Source organism: Perognathus longimembris, chromosome 1, assembly GCF_023159225.1.
Source record: "Perognathus longimembris pacificus isolate PPM17 chromosome 1, ASM2315922v1, whole genome shotgun sequence".
Classification (NCBI taxonomy): domain Eukaryota; kingdom Metazoa; phylum Chordata; class Mammalia; order Rodentia; family Heteromyidae; genus Perognathus; species Perognathus longimembris.
In genome coordinates, this window is record NC_063161.1 from 58,938,925 (window position 1) to 58,953,609 (window position 14,685).

At 41.4% G+C, this 14,685-nt stretch overlaps 1 protein-coding gene across 1 annotated transcript in view; it reads left to right on the forward strand.

Moving 5' to 3' along the window:
• Window positions 1-14,685, forward strand: part of Adamts20 (ADAM metallopeptidase with thrombospondin type 1 motif 20) — a 110,857-nt gene that overhangs the window by 47,244 nt on the left and 48,928 nt on the right. Inside the window, exons 12-19 of the mRNA XM_048350887.1 lie at window positions 2,025-2,170; window positions 3,937-4,118; window positions 4,218-4,354; window positions 8,034-8,154; window positions 10,347-10,442; window positions 11,578-11,744; window positions 12,477-12,606; window positions 13,624-13,750. Coding sequence (XP_048206844.1) covers window positions 2,025-2,170; window positions 3,937-4,118; window positions 4,218-4,354; window positions 8,034-8,154; window positions 10,347-10,442; window positions 11,578-11,744; window positions 12,477-12,606; window positions 13,624-13,750 — 1,106 coding nt within the window. The remainder of the gene's footprint in view (window positions 1-2,024; window positions 2,171-3,936; window positions 4,119-4,217; window positions 4,355-8,033; window positions 8,155-10,346; window positions 10,443-11,577; window positions 11,745-12,476; window positions 12,607-13,623; window positions 13,751-14,685) is intronic.

Below are 14,685 nucleotides of genomic sequence, written 5' to 3' on the forward strand. Positions count from 1 at the left end.
AATTTTAAGGTAACACTTCAATGAGCATAAATTTACTCATGATAGAAGTTTCTACATGGGCTGAAGAAACAGCTCAGTGGTAGAGTGATTACCTAACCTGTTCCAGGCAAAAATAGAAAGAAAGATAAATGAGAGAAGGGGAAAGAGAAAGGGAGAAAGACAAAAGGAATGAAATGGAGGAAAGAAGGAAAGGGAAAGAAGAAATATAACTAAAACAGCGATGCCACAGCACATGTGGGAAGGAGATTTCACTGTAGTGACGTTTTGAATAGTGAGAAAGGATGGGTCTAAGGACAAAGGGTAGAGGGACTGACTGACTTTGACTAGGATTCTGGTGTTCGCATGGGTATACATAGGCAACAAAACTGAGAATTTGTGTTGGGTGCTGTGGGGTGGGAAGGAGGATTGGTGGGACACTGAGGACAGACTCTTCGATATGTTTCCATTTATTGGTGAGAAGAAAAGAAACAGTTGGTCAGGCCAGAGGTTGGTGGCTCATGCCTGCAATCATAGGTACTCAGGAGGCTAAGATCTAAGGATCATAGTTGGAAGCCAGCTTGGGTGAATAAATCTGATACTCCTGTTTTTGATAACCAGCAAAAAGCTGGAAGTAGAGGTGTGTCTCAGGTAGTAGAGGACCAGCTGTGAGCAGAGAAAGCCAAGCAAGAATGATGGGTTGGCTCTGATTTCAAGCCTCAGTACCAGCAGAAGGAAAGAAAGAAAAAGAAAGTAAAGGAAAGAAAGAAAGAAGAAGAAAGAAGGAAGGTAGGAAGGAAGAAAGAAAAGGAAAGGGAGAGAGAGAGAGAGGTAAGGAGGGAGGAAGGGAAGGAAGGAGTGAGGGAAGAAGAGAGGTCAACATCTGAGAATGTTGGGTGGAATATTTGGTTGGGATTAAGTAGAAAGTTAAGTATGCTAATAAATGAATGATAGAATAGTACCATTTTACAACTCTAATGAAATGATAAATGCATGTAGTTAATAATAGTGGCTACTAACCCCCCAGTAGGAGACAAGCTCTTAGGAAGCTGACTGATAAGCCTTGTTCCCCAAATAGAAATGGATGCTAGTTTCCTTCTTTTGGATGCCACAAGAATGTGTCACCATGTATGAAGTATTCTTGAGAAAAGATAGAAGGTAAATTTCAAGCCTCCTTGCCGTGGCTATCATGTTACAGGTAACAGGAGGCTAAGCAAATCAAACTTCGTCATGGAGGAATATAGAAAAAAAAGTTGAAAATTAAATGGATGAAAGGATGAATCAATAATATTAGAGCAAAACATTGAAAGCATGGAAGCAATCAGCATTAAACTAATATTTATCTCTTTAAAAAGTATCATTTTCCTGAGCCAGGTGCTGGTGGCTTATGCCTGTAATCCTAGCTACTTAGGAGGCTGAGATCTGAGAATTATGGCTCTAAGTTGGCCTGAGCAGAAAAGTCCCTGTGAGATTCTTTATCTCCAGTTAATCACTCAAAAACCAGAAGTGAGGCTGTGGGTTAAAGTGGTAGAGTGCTAGCCTTTAGCAAGAAATTGCTCAGGGACCCTGAGTTCAAGCCCCAAGACTACCACCACCACCAACAACAAATCATTTTCCACTTTAATTTTTGATTCTCTTTTCTTCCCCCAATGAGACTTCAAACCTTAGTGATGTTATTTTCACATTCTGTGGTGTCATTTGGAAGTATTCATGTTTCTACCCAATGTGGTGCTATTTCTGAATTAATCCATTTGCTTTAAATTATGTACAGATTGCTCTTTTGACTAATCTGGTTGGCACTCTGCAACTTGAGCCACAGTTCTACTTCCAGCATTTTGCTGGTTCATTGGAGATGAGGGTTTCGTGGTCTTCCTTGCTCGGCTTGGTTTTGAACCTCCATCCTCAGATTTCATACAGGCATGGCCCCCACAGCACTTGGCTTCTTCGTTTTTTACTAATGTTTGTGTTCTTATCATGATAATTGTGGTGTCCAGGCTAGATGTGCATACATCACTTCTGTTTATGTGTTGTTTTTTTTTTTTTTACAGCATTGCTACCACGGGCAGTGTGTAAACAGAGACATGGAGTTGCGTGCTGTGGATGGCGAGTGGGGGCCGTGGGGGCCATACAGCTCTTGTTCCAGGACGTGTGGAGGTGGAGTCAAAAGCTCTACCCGGCTCTGTGACAGCCCTGAGTATGTACTTTTTATGTCACCGTGAATTAAGATTATCTCAAAGCACCAGAAAATAACCATCACTTTCATTCCATTCTAAAACTCAAGATCAGTCTTCAAGTTCCTGAGGTTCAGAAAAAATAAACTTCTGGAAGACCTTAAGCCCTTCCTTCCTTGCTTTTGTAGCTTTGTAGCACATGGAATAGATGAAATTTTACAATATGAATGGAGATCAAACTATTCTCTTCATTATTTTTTTCCTCATTGAGTATAAATTTAAGCAATACTTATATACATGTGTATGATAGGAATATTATGGTATTTTTCACATCAAACAGTGTTCCTAACGAAAGATTCTAGAACCTTCCATGGAGTTAGTATTGGTTGTCCTGGACAAGATATGATGTAGTGTAGTTACTGGTTTTTATATTATTCTGTGTCGTTTGACACATCACATTTTCTTCCATGTTGTAGATGCTATACTGTCTTTGGAGTGTATCTTCCCTCTGCAAATATTTTAAAAGACCTTAGACTCCACAAAGGAATTTTTATTTTGTGCCAGTACTGGGACTTGAACTCAGGGCCTGTGGAGGGAGGGGAGGATGTCCTTGAGCTTTTTTTGCTCAAGGCTAGCACTCTACCACTTGAGCCCCAGCTCTATCACTGACCGTTTGACAGTTAATTGGAGAGAAGAATCTCATGGACTTTTCTGCCTAGGCTGGCTTTGAACTGCGATCCTCAGATCTCAGCCTCCTGAGTAGCTAGGATTGTAGACATGAGCCACCAGCACCCGGCTCCATAAAGATTTTTCTATACATGTTTCTGTTGTATGGAGGGTTTATAATCTGATAAGAAGTGTGATATTCTTTCCTATATGCCTTATTAACAAGCCTTCTGGTCACATACTGTGAATTAAAATCTAACAGCACATTTGGATTTTAGAACTGCTCAATTATATTGGAAGTCTTTGTATCCTAGAAATTCTGCCGGTTTTTTCAGGCTTTTTCAGTATATGTTGAGAGAGAGAGATGGATATAGATGGATACTTTGTGACTCCTTGAATGGAGTGACAAGTAGGGCACAGATCACAAACATAAATATTCACATTCATGCATATATATATGTCCTTTTTAGCCTGACATCATTGTTGTCTTTATCTCATTACATGTTTCCCCCCCCTTTTCCAGAAAATGAGCAAACCCTCTCAAAAACTTTTGAAACAAAGTCTTATCGTTTCCAGTCAATTACTATTACCAAGGGTAAGATCCATTTCTGCCATCCAGGCCTCAGTGTCCACCTTAAGATTTTTTTTTTACAGTTTATTAATCATAGAATTATTAAAACCCCCTTTAATATTCCATTTAAAAAACAGGAACAACAACAACTCAGTGTTACTAGGTAGTTACCAGTGGTTCATACCTGTCATCCTCACTTTTCAAGAGGCTGAGATCTATAGGATTGAGATTCAAAGCCAGCCCAGGCCCCAAAAAATAAAGGTCATGAGACTCCATCTCCAATCTAACCAGCAAAAAGTGAGGCTAGAGGCATGACACAAGCAGTAGAGTACCATCCAAGCAAGTGGTGAGGCCTTCAGTTCAAATGTCAGTAGTAGCCTCAAGCCCACAAAGACAAAACAGAATGTAACAACCAACACACACAACAAAAGTATTAGTGACCCATCAGTGGTTTTCTTGGTCCTGGCAAAGAATGGAAGTGGTTATGGGACATCAAGGGCAGAAAGTAATCTTTGTACTGATGTGGCTTTACAATGTAATGAATTTGACTAGGCCAAGAAACGGAGGCAAGTACTGTGTGGGCCGCAGGATGAAATTTCGGTCATGTAGTACTGATCCCTGCCCACAAGGCAAGGAGGACTTCCGAGAGAAGCAGTGCTCTGAATTTAATGGTAAACATTTCAACTTCAATGGGCTCACCCCAGACGTGAGATGGCTCCCCAAGCTCAGCGGCAGTAAGTATTGACCATGATGCTTCCCCAAATGTGTTTTGAGATGGAGGAGCACACAGCTGCACTGCTGTAACATCCCAAACATAACTTTGTTTCCTACAGTTGCCCCAAAAGATCGCTGCAAACTCTATTGCCGGGTAGCTGGGACCCCTAGATTCTACCAACTCAAGGACAAGGTTGTGGATGGGACTCCTTGTGGGACGGGAACAAATGATATCTGTGTTCAAGGCCTGTGTCAGGTAAGTCTCATGATATACTCGCTTTTACCCAAAATGACTTTGCCATTCTCCCACCCAAGATGACTCTTGTTCCTTCAGACTTTCTTATTTGGGAGTATTGGACTTGGTGTTTCCCAAGCACACATTCTGTTACTGGAGCCACAAGCCTAGCCCTTTTTACTTTTTAGTATTTTTCAAATAGAGTTTACATTTCTGGCCATTCAGCCTAGACTGCAGTCCTCCTATTTATGCTTTCTGAATAGATGAATGGATAACAGGTGTGTAGCCAGCCTAATGAGTTTTCATTGGTTGAAAATGGGATCTTGTAAACATTTTGTTTGGGTGGATCTTGAATCACAATGTTTCCTCTAGTCTTTGACCTTCCAAGTAAGCTAAGATATAGACAGAAGCCACGGCAGTCAGATAAGAATTGGGTCTATGAGCTCCAAGACATCATTGGATCTGTATGAGGAAGGTTAGATTTGCTTATTGGTCAATTCTCTGCTCTTGTTGGTCTTTTTAGCTCAAGGCTAGCACTTTACCACTTGAGCCATAGTTTCACTTCTGGCTTTTATCTCATTGGAGAGAAGAGTCTCATGGGTTTTCCTGCATGGGCTGGCTTTGAACTGCAATTGTCAGACCTCAGTCTTCTAAGTAGCCAGATTATAGGCCAGGGCCTATAGTGCCTGGCATAGGAGCATCCTATTTTATGAGGAGATAGACAAAGCCTTCAGAGAAGTGTTCATGAAAAGATGGCGCGACCTCTTCTGCTAAATGTCAAAGCTAAGGGAACAAAGTGGGCAGCACACATGGAGTTAGAGACAATCAGATGGGCATTTCCTGCACTCCTTGTCTGAACACCTTGGGGATTTATGTAAGAATTTTGGGGAACTGGGTGCTGGTGGCTCACATCTAACCCTAGCAACTCAGGAAACTGAGTTCTGAGGATCATGGTTCATGGATTGGAAAGTCTATGAGATTCTTATCTCCAATTATCCAGCAAAAAACTGGAAGTGGAGCTATGACTCAATGGTTGAGTGCTAGCTTTATGTAAAAAAGCCAAGAGACCATTTCTGGGCTCTGAGTTCAAGCCTCATACAAAACAAGACAAAACAAAAGCACAAGAGTTATGGAAAGAGAAATGGGATTTGCTTTGCACCTAAGAATCTTCAGAAAGTACTGGATTAGGCAAAGGTTGGAAGCTGATGGCCCATTTGGTGGAATTCTCAATGAGCAGATGAGACCTGCAGGTAAGCACGCTGTAGGCAGCGATCTGGACAACCGATGTTGAGTGTACAGTGAATATTATCTGAAGAATATAAAAGTAATGTCAGTAACTCATTCCTTCGGTGAAGGTACTCAAAAGACCTACTTCCTGTTCCCTAATAATAAAGGCCTTGAACTCAAACTTAATCAGATGTTCAAAGAGCTTTGCCTTGCAATACCTAAGTATTAGCAGAAGTCTCTTCAAAAACTCTGTGTGGGGTGAAGGGGGCTGGGAATGTGGCTTAGTGGTAGAGTGCTTGCCTAGCTTGCATGAAGCCCTGGGTTCGATTCCTCAGCGCCACATAAAGAGAAGAAGCCAGAAGTGGTGCTGTGGCTCAAGTGGTAGAGTGCTAGCCTTGAGCAAAAAGAAGCCAGGGACAGTGCTCAGGCCCTGAGTCCAAGCCCCAACACTGGCAAAAACAAAAACAAAATGAAAACAAATACGAAAAAAAAACCCATACAAAACAAAACAAAAAAAATCTCAGAGGGTTGAAAAAGGCCATGGTCAAATGCAAAAAAGAAAAACAAAAGATATAATGAAACCATATGAACATTTAGATGCATCCTACCTTTAGAAAATAGGTTTTAAAATGTTCATTTTGGAAATATTTGTCTTTTATATAAAGAGTACATGAGGCTTATGATATTTTTTTTGATAGCCATTCAATCTAGACATCTAACTAAAGAGTTGAAAGGATTACATCATAGCATGTGGAGGACAACCCTTCTGTGAAAAGGAAGTGCACAGGCCTCTGAATTTCCAATCCATCTATCGATCCCTTCAGCCAGCCCTCTATCAGTCTAACCATCTTTCCATCAATACTATCAATCTGTCTGTCCATCATCTGCCTACTCTATCTGTCTATTGTCTGTCTGTCTATCTATCTATCATCTGTCCACCTATGATTTGTCTTTTCTTATAATAGACACTGTTTACTGTGGTGGATGTTAGTTTTGGAGAAATCAGCCCTCCCCTTTCCCTTCCCTCCTTTCTTCATCCCCCCCTTTCTTTCTTTCTTTCTTCCTTCCTTCCTTTCTCTCTCTCTCTTCCTTCCTTCCTTCCTTTCTTTCTCTTTCTTTCTTTCTTTCCTTCCCTTCCTTCCTTCTCTCCCTCCCTCCCTTCTTCTTTTCCTCCTTCCCTTCCTTCCTTCCTTCCTTCCTTCCTTCCTTCCTTCCTTCCTTCCTTCCTTCCTTCCTTCCTTCTTTCCCTTCTTTCCTCTTTCTCTCTTTCCCTCCTTCCCTCTCTCTCTGTCTCTCTCTCTTTCTTTCTTTCCTCTTTCTCTCTCTCTTTCCCTCCCTCCCTTCCTCCCTCTCTCCCTCTCTCCCTTCCTTCCTTCCTTCCTTTCTTTCTTTCTTTTTTTTTCTTTCTTTGTTTCTTTCTTCCTCTCTCCCTTCCTTCCTTTCTCTCTCTCTTTCTTTCTTTCTTTCTTTCTTTCTTTCTTTCTTTCTTTCTTTCTCTCTCTCTTTCTTTCTTTCTTTCTTTCTCTCTCTCTCTCTCTCTCTCTCTCTTTCTTTCTTTCTTTCTTTCTTTCCTTCTTTCTTTCTTCTTCTCTTTCTTTCTTTCTTTCTTTCTTTCTTTCTTTCTTTCTTTCTTTCTTTCTTTCTTTCTTTCTTTCTTTCTTTCTTTCTTTCTTTCTTTCTTTCTTTCTTTCTTTCTTTCTTTCTTTCTTTCTTTCTTTCTTTCTTTCTGCTGGTCCTGGGGCTTATACTCAGGGCCTGGATGCTGTCCCTGAGCTTCTTTTTCTCAAGGCTAATGCTTTACTACTTGGCCACAGTGCCACTTCTGGATTTATCTGAGTAGTTTATTGGAAATAAGAGTCTCACTGACTCTCCTGCCTAGGCTGGCTTAGAACTGTGATCCTCAGATTTCTGCCTTCTGAGTGCCTGGATTACATGCGTGGACCATCAGTGCCCAGCCAGTTCTTTCTATTAAATGGTCATTTGAAACTGGCTTTATTCCTAGAGCTCTAGGATGATGATTTAGAAAAGCTAAGTCATGAAGGACATCTTTATCATGCAGTTGAGTGTGTTACTTATCTAATCCTAGTTTCACTAATCTACATTTCTTTAAAGAATTGTTTTCCAATGATCCTAGGTATAGGAATCACCCCCTGTGAGGCCATGTGGGTCTCTGGGCTTTCTCTCTGGAAAATTATCAATTTAGAAAATCTGGGAATCTGTCTTTGTAAGTGTTGCTTCAGGTGGGGTGATGAGAGAGTGTGAAGCTGATGTTTTGAGAAATGCTGATTTTAGATGTGTGAGCAGGTGTGTCCAAACAAAGATACCCACGAGATCAGCAGTACTCTGAAAAGCCCTGTTGTACAGACTCTGTTCACACCAGGAACATTTGTGAAGTGGACTTTGGACACTTTAAAACACGATGCTTATAATTAGTCATTTTTATAATCTGGGTTATAATCATTGTGTTTTAAAGCCAGCTGGCTGTGACCATGTGTTAAACTCCAAGGTCAAGAGAGATAAGTGTGGTGTGTGTGGTGGAGATGACTCTTCGTGCAGGACATTGACAGGAGTCTTCAACAGCACTGTTCGATATGGTAAGCTGTGTGCTTAGTTCTATTTTCCTGTGTGTGTGTGTGTGTGCATGTGTGTATGCATATGTGTGTCATGCGTGCACATGTGTGTGCTCATATGAATGCTGGTGCAAATACTGGAGCTTGAACTCAGGGCTGGCCTCTTGGTCTCACTTGATGTTTTTCACTCTAGGATGGTGCACTACCACTTGAGCCACACCTTTCCTTCTGGCCTTTTGGTGGTTAATTGGAGTTAAGAGTCTCATGGACTTCCCTGCCAGGGCTGGCATTGAACTGTGATCCTCACATCTCAGCCTCTTGAGTAGCTAGAATTACAGGCACAAGTCATTAGCATCAGGCCTGGCTGTATTTTTATCTTTATTCAAAATTGTTAGGAGAGTAAGCTATTTTTCATTCAAAGATTTCCTAGGAATTTTTTTTCTTTTTATAAGAGGAAGTCTTTTTTCCAAATAACACTGTTCTCCAGTCTTATCTTTCCTCATTAAATGATGTTCACATATATTCAGACTGGTTGACTTGTTGGTGAGCTAAAGAGGTATAAACTAAACTGTAAAATTCATTCATTCATTCATTTATTGAGTACCTGGGGCACTCATGGTCTGGGCACTGTCCCTGAGCTTCCTTTTATGCCAGGCTAGCTCTCTACCACTTGAGCCACAGCTCTACTTTCAACTTTCTTTTTTGCAATTTACTAGAGATAAGAATCTCATAGACTTTCCTGTCCAAGCTAGCTTCAAACTATGATCTTCAGATCCCAGCCTCCTGAGTAGCTTGTATTATAGGCATGAGCCACCAGTTGCCCAATCCCCCAATGTATATTTTTATCTATTCTATATTTGTATCTATCTGCTGTTCTGGATGTACTTATGAATTGTAGTTCTAGATGATTTTCCATACTTTTTTTCTAATTATGCTTACATATTATTTTATGAAAAGTACATACATTTGATATTCTATAACCAATGATACACTTATCGTGGTCTATATTTATTGGAAAGTATTCTTTTCCGGGACAGAAATCACATATAGTAAAGGATTAATATGATTAACCTTGAAAAATATGTACTGTGAATTGAGAAATCTGTAAGTGAAAAAGGACCAAGGAAGGAAGGAAGGAAGGAAGGAAGGAAGGAAGGAAGGAAGGAAGGAAGATGAAAGTGTTTGTTTCATTTCTGCCCTCTGGTGGTCACCTTTATAAATCACTAGTGAAATCTGTTAGGTTTGCATTTTTGCAGAAGTGTGATAGCCAAGGATGACTAATGGCCATAGTAAATGGGAGTATTTCATCATGATGAATTAAAATTAGTCTTGGAGACTGGTAACTTAAGCAGAATGACTGCTAACTTAAGCAGAATGATCAAACTCTTATTGCCTGACTACTCCAAAACCATTCAAGGTCACCTGACATCATGATCATAGTTTAGGCTGCCATGGAATGTCCACTTCCTTGCAAAGAGCTTGAGATGTTGCCCTCTGCCTGACTTCTAATGGGAATGTTGATATTGGCCCTTGTCCAAAGCTGAGTGGGGTCAGGAGGAGCGAAGTGGCCTCTATCCAGGGAAGGTGATGGATGACCCGGAGCAGAATCCGGCCTGTGAATGAACACTTTGCTCCCATAAGGCCTTCACCTTGCTCAGCCTCAATCATGAATACCACCCATTGTGCCTCCTTAGACTCTTGCAATTTTATTATTCATATTTTACTTCCTTTCTTAGGCGAGCATTGAATACACCCATTGTCACAATGCAACCAGTTAATGTCTATGACTGAGCACCAGTGGCTTACTCCTGTCAGGCTGCAATCTGAGAATCACGGTTCAAAGCCAGCTTTGGCTTTGAGACTCTTTGGTCCATGAGACTCTTATCTCCAATTAACCAGCTAAAGTGGAGATGTGGGCTCATGTGGCAAAGTGGTAGCCTTGAGCATAAAAGCTAAGGGGCAGTATTCAAGCCCTGAATTCAGTGCCAAACAACAACAAAAGAATCACAATCTTTATTTGTAGACAGTGGCTAGTTTTTCTCAGTCTGCTGTCATTTGTTGAGGGGTTAATTGGAAAGGAAACAACCATTCCACCATGGGTTCCCTTTTAAAGGCAAAATGGAACAAGGTCTGATGGTGCCATTCATATTTTGCAGTGATCGCCTCTTGGACATTTGTATTCTGTGAAAGTTGACATGTCTCTGATTCTGTCGCAGGTTATAATGTTGTTGTCAAGATTCCCATAGGAGCAACAAACATTGAAATTCTTCAGTACAGCCATTCTGGAATACCAGAAGATGACAACTACCTTGGTAAACATTTTTAGTAAGCAGCCACCAATGTATGATGTGTGTGCAAGCTCATGGAGGTCCAAAGGGGATGGAAATTTTTAGAAAGCTTCCCAAGTCCCTGGAATAGCATGCTAGCTTAGGTCACCTGACTGCTATGTAAAACATGTCCCTAGCAGGCCACCTGTGGTTCACACTTGTCAACTGAGGATCTAGTTTGAAGCCAGCCTGGGCAGAAAAGTACATGAGACTCTTCTTTGTGATAAACTACCTACAGAAAAGCTGGAAGTGGAGCTGTGGCTTAAGTGGTAGAACACTATCCTTGAGTAAAAAATCTAAAAGACAGGCCTTGAGTCCAAGCCCCAGGACACTCTCTCTCTCCTTTTGTCTCTATCTGTCTCTCTCTCTCTCTCTCTCTCACACACATACACACACACACACACACACAAACACACACACACACACACATACACACACATGCCTGGCCATAGTCTTTTTGAATACTGAACCTGGAAGTTGAAAGTGTTGTGTGCATTTCTTCAAGATAAGCACACATGGAATGAAGCTCTGCGATTCCTTCTTTCCTTCTGTGGACGGCTGGGGCTGATGTATGTTACCTCTCTGCTGGTACTGTGATTTTTCTTTTCCTTGCCACTTCCTGCCAGTCCCTTCTGAAGCTGCAAAGCTTCATGGGACAGATGTGGGGTTCAGATAGGGAAGTATAGAGTGAGATATTTTCATATCTTGAGCTGTTAGGCTCAAGTTTCCCCACTTCACCACAGTAGAAGTGACATCAAATCAGTTCCCTTAAAATCAATACAGGATTTGAATTTAAAAAGTTAATGTAGTATTGGGTATCCGTGGCTAGGGTTTGTAGTCCTAGCTACTTAGGAAGTTTAGATCTGGAAGATGGAGGTTTGAGGCTAGCTGGAGGAAGAAAAGATTATGAGACTTTGTCTCTAATCCTCAAAAAAGCTGAGCTAGATGTGTGGCCTAAGTAGCAGAGTGTTCACTGAGCAAGCAAGCTGAGCCAAGGGCAAGCTCCTGAGTTCAAATCACAGTACTACCTGTCCCCTCCCTCCAAAAAAAGCTAGAAATGTATTTTCTGTACTGTTGTCTGGCTTTGCAATTTTGTGAACCATATTTTCTTCTTTTCTAGCATTATCTGACACTCAAGGGAATTTTCTTTTGAATGGAAATTTTGTTGTAAGCATGTCAAAGAAAGAAATCAACATACAAGGAGCTATTTTTCAGTACAGTGGATCAAACCACTCACTAGAAAGAATTAATAGCACTGACCGACTGGAGGAAGAACTTGTGGTGCAGGTAAAACAGATTTTCAGTAGCTTTAATAAGTAGTGATAGTACTTAGACTTTATATGGCTTAGCTTTAATTTTAATAGAATAATTAAACTGGTTACATGATTAGCATTTATCATTAAACATAAAAGTGATATATTGGGCTAGGGATATGGACTAGAGGCAAGAGTGCTTGCCTTGTATACATGAAACCCTGGGTTCGATTCCCCAGCACCACGTATATCAAAAATGGCCAGAAGTGGCGCTATGGCTCAAGTGGCAGAGTGCTAGCCTTGAGCAAAATGAAGCCAGGGACAGTGGTCAGGCCCTGAGTTCAAGGCCCAGGACTGGCCAAATAATAATAAGAAGAATAAGAATAATAAATGATATATTAAGGAAATATTTATCTGAGCACTAGAGTCTCACCCCTGTAATCCTCCTCACTCAAGAGGCTGAGATCTGGAGGCTCACTCCTGTAATCCACCTCACTCAGGAGCCTGACATCTGGAGGCTCGCCCCTGTGATCCTCCTCACTCAGAAGGCTGACATCTGGAGGATCCTGGTTCAAAAGCCAACCCTGGGCAGAAAAATTCCAAGAGACTCCATCTCTAATTAACCAGCAAAATGCAGGGCTGAAGGTGTAGCTCCAGTGGTAGAGCCTCAATTGAGAAAAGCAAGGAGACTAAGCTCCAGTTAAAAAAACAGAAAAAAAGTCATTGAAAATGAATTGTATGTTATTTGTACTCTTTTTTTATTGAGGTGTTATGTGTTGGTGACTTATACAACCCGAATGTGCACTATTCCTTCAACATTCCTGTGGAAGAGAAGAGTGACTCGTTTGCCTGGGATCCACAAGGACCATGGGAAGATTGTAGCAAAATGTGTCAAGGTACCTGGGTAATAAAGCAGCCCAAAGTTTGACAGCATGCACTGGGATCTTTTGGGTCCCTATGGAATCTCCATTTCTTCTCCCCACCCCACTGAACCCCATAAGAAAGTATCTGGCCTTTTATTCCTTCCTGATTTTCTTCTTATTCTTTGCATTTGTCATACTTAACAGCCTCATTCAACTCCCCATCAATACTACTTCTTTTTATTTTGCATTTTCAAGTCTTTCTAACTTCTTTCCTGCTTCCTATCCACTTCCTTTAGATATCAAACATCCACAGCCTTTTATTTCTTTTAGCTGGCCATGAGAAAATAGATTTGTGCCAGCCTAGGTAAGATTAACAAAAACAAGTTAGGCATGGTGGCACATACTTGTAATCCCAGCTCCATGGGAAGTATAGATAATATGGCCATCGGAGGCTGACTCCAGGCAAAAATGAGGCCCTCGCTGAAAAGCCAAGTAAGGCCAAAAAGACAGCAGGGTATGGCTCAAGTGCAATAACCTAGTAAGTGCCAGGCCCTGAGTTCAAATCCTAGCACCATCCAAAAAGAAAAGAAAAGAAATTTGTACAAATGGTGTAACTAATTGAAAGGGGCTAAGAGGAAAATGGTAAAGTAGGGAACTTTATGGGTGTGACAAAAGCAGAAAGACAGCCAGGCACTCTGGTGGCTCACGCCTGTCATTGTAGCTACTCAAGAGGCTGAGATCTGAACATCGTGGTTTGAATTCAGCCGGGGCAGAAAAGTTCATGAGACTCTAATCTGCAATTACCCATTTTCATTTCTTGTCTCTTCATCAATCAAACTCTTCAGTCATCCAAAAATCAGCTTCCTTATTTTAGAAATGAATTTTTGACTCAAGTTGCATGCTAGCATATCCACTAAGTGGGATTGGAAACCATTGCTTTCCTGGGTGAATCCTGCAGGCATGCTATGGCAGACTTAAATAATGACGGGACTCCTACTGATGCCAGTATTTCTTCAATCTCTGTCATGTTTTGGTTTGGCTTTGGCCAAGGTCTTCGTAGGAGGAAGGTTGTCTGCATCCGTCAGAGCGATGGCGTGGTTGTGTCAGATGAGCGCTGCGACCACCTGCAGCTCCCTGCCACCGTGACTGAAGGATGCAACACAGACTGTGAACTGAGGTAAAGGAGCGATGGTGTGTGATGTGTCTGTGGACAACACAACCGAACTAAGTGAGATCAGATGTTAAATATTGAGCATGTAATACCTGTTAGCAGCCTGTCATGATAACATTTTAAGTTCAATAATTAGTACTGAAGCTTAATAACTTATCTGATGCGGGGGATGGCGTCCTAGGCTTGAACACAGGGCCTAGGCACTGTCTTTTGTGCTTCAGGTTAGCATGCTGCCATTTGAGCCACAGCACCACTTCCAGCTTTTTGCTGGTTAATTGGAGATAAGAGTCTCACAGACTTTCCTGCCTGGGACTGGCTTCAAATCTTGATCCACCCATCTCAGCCTCCAGAGTAGCATGAGCTTTTGTGTCTGGCCTCTAACCAGTTTCATCTCTTGGTTGTGTTTGGTTTGGTGAGTGGCAATCACCAAGGCTGAGGACAACCACCTCGTCTTCTAAGCTTTTTGCTTTTTGGGCATTGGGCTTGGTGAACCAAGATCCTTGGCTCTCAGCCTCCTGAGTAGCTGGGATTACAAGTGTGAGTTACTGGCACTGGGCCACAACTAAGATTTTATTTTGAAAAAAAGTACTTCTAAAAATCCTTTTCCTCTGGATGGACACACACACACACAGAAAATGGAAATGTGTATTTCTTGGAAGGCAATCTCTTTGGGCTTCCTTTTTCTTTGATTTTTTGTATTTTTATTTCTTAATTTTGAAGTTTTTAAAAACTCTTTAAGGAGTTGTACAAAGGGGCTTCAATTCATGTCAATTTATGAGGACAGTGCATCTCCATCCATGTCACCCCTCCCATCGTTCTCCCCCATCTTCCCCAACACCCCCCCTCAAGTCTCCTGCTTCCATTTTCATAAGTGTGTACTGAATATTGTGACTGCATTTGTCCATCCTTCCTCTATCCATTTGTATCAACCTTATTTTTAT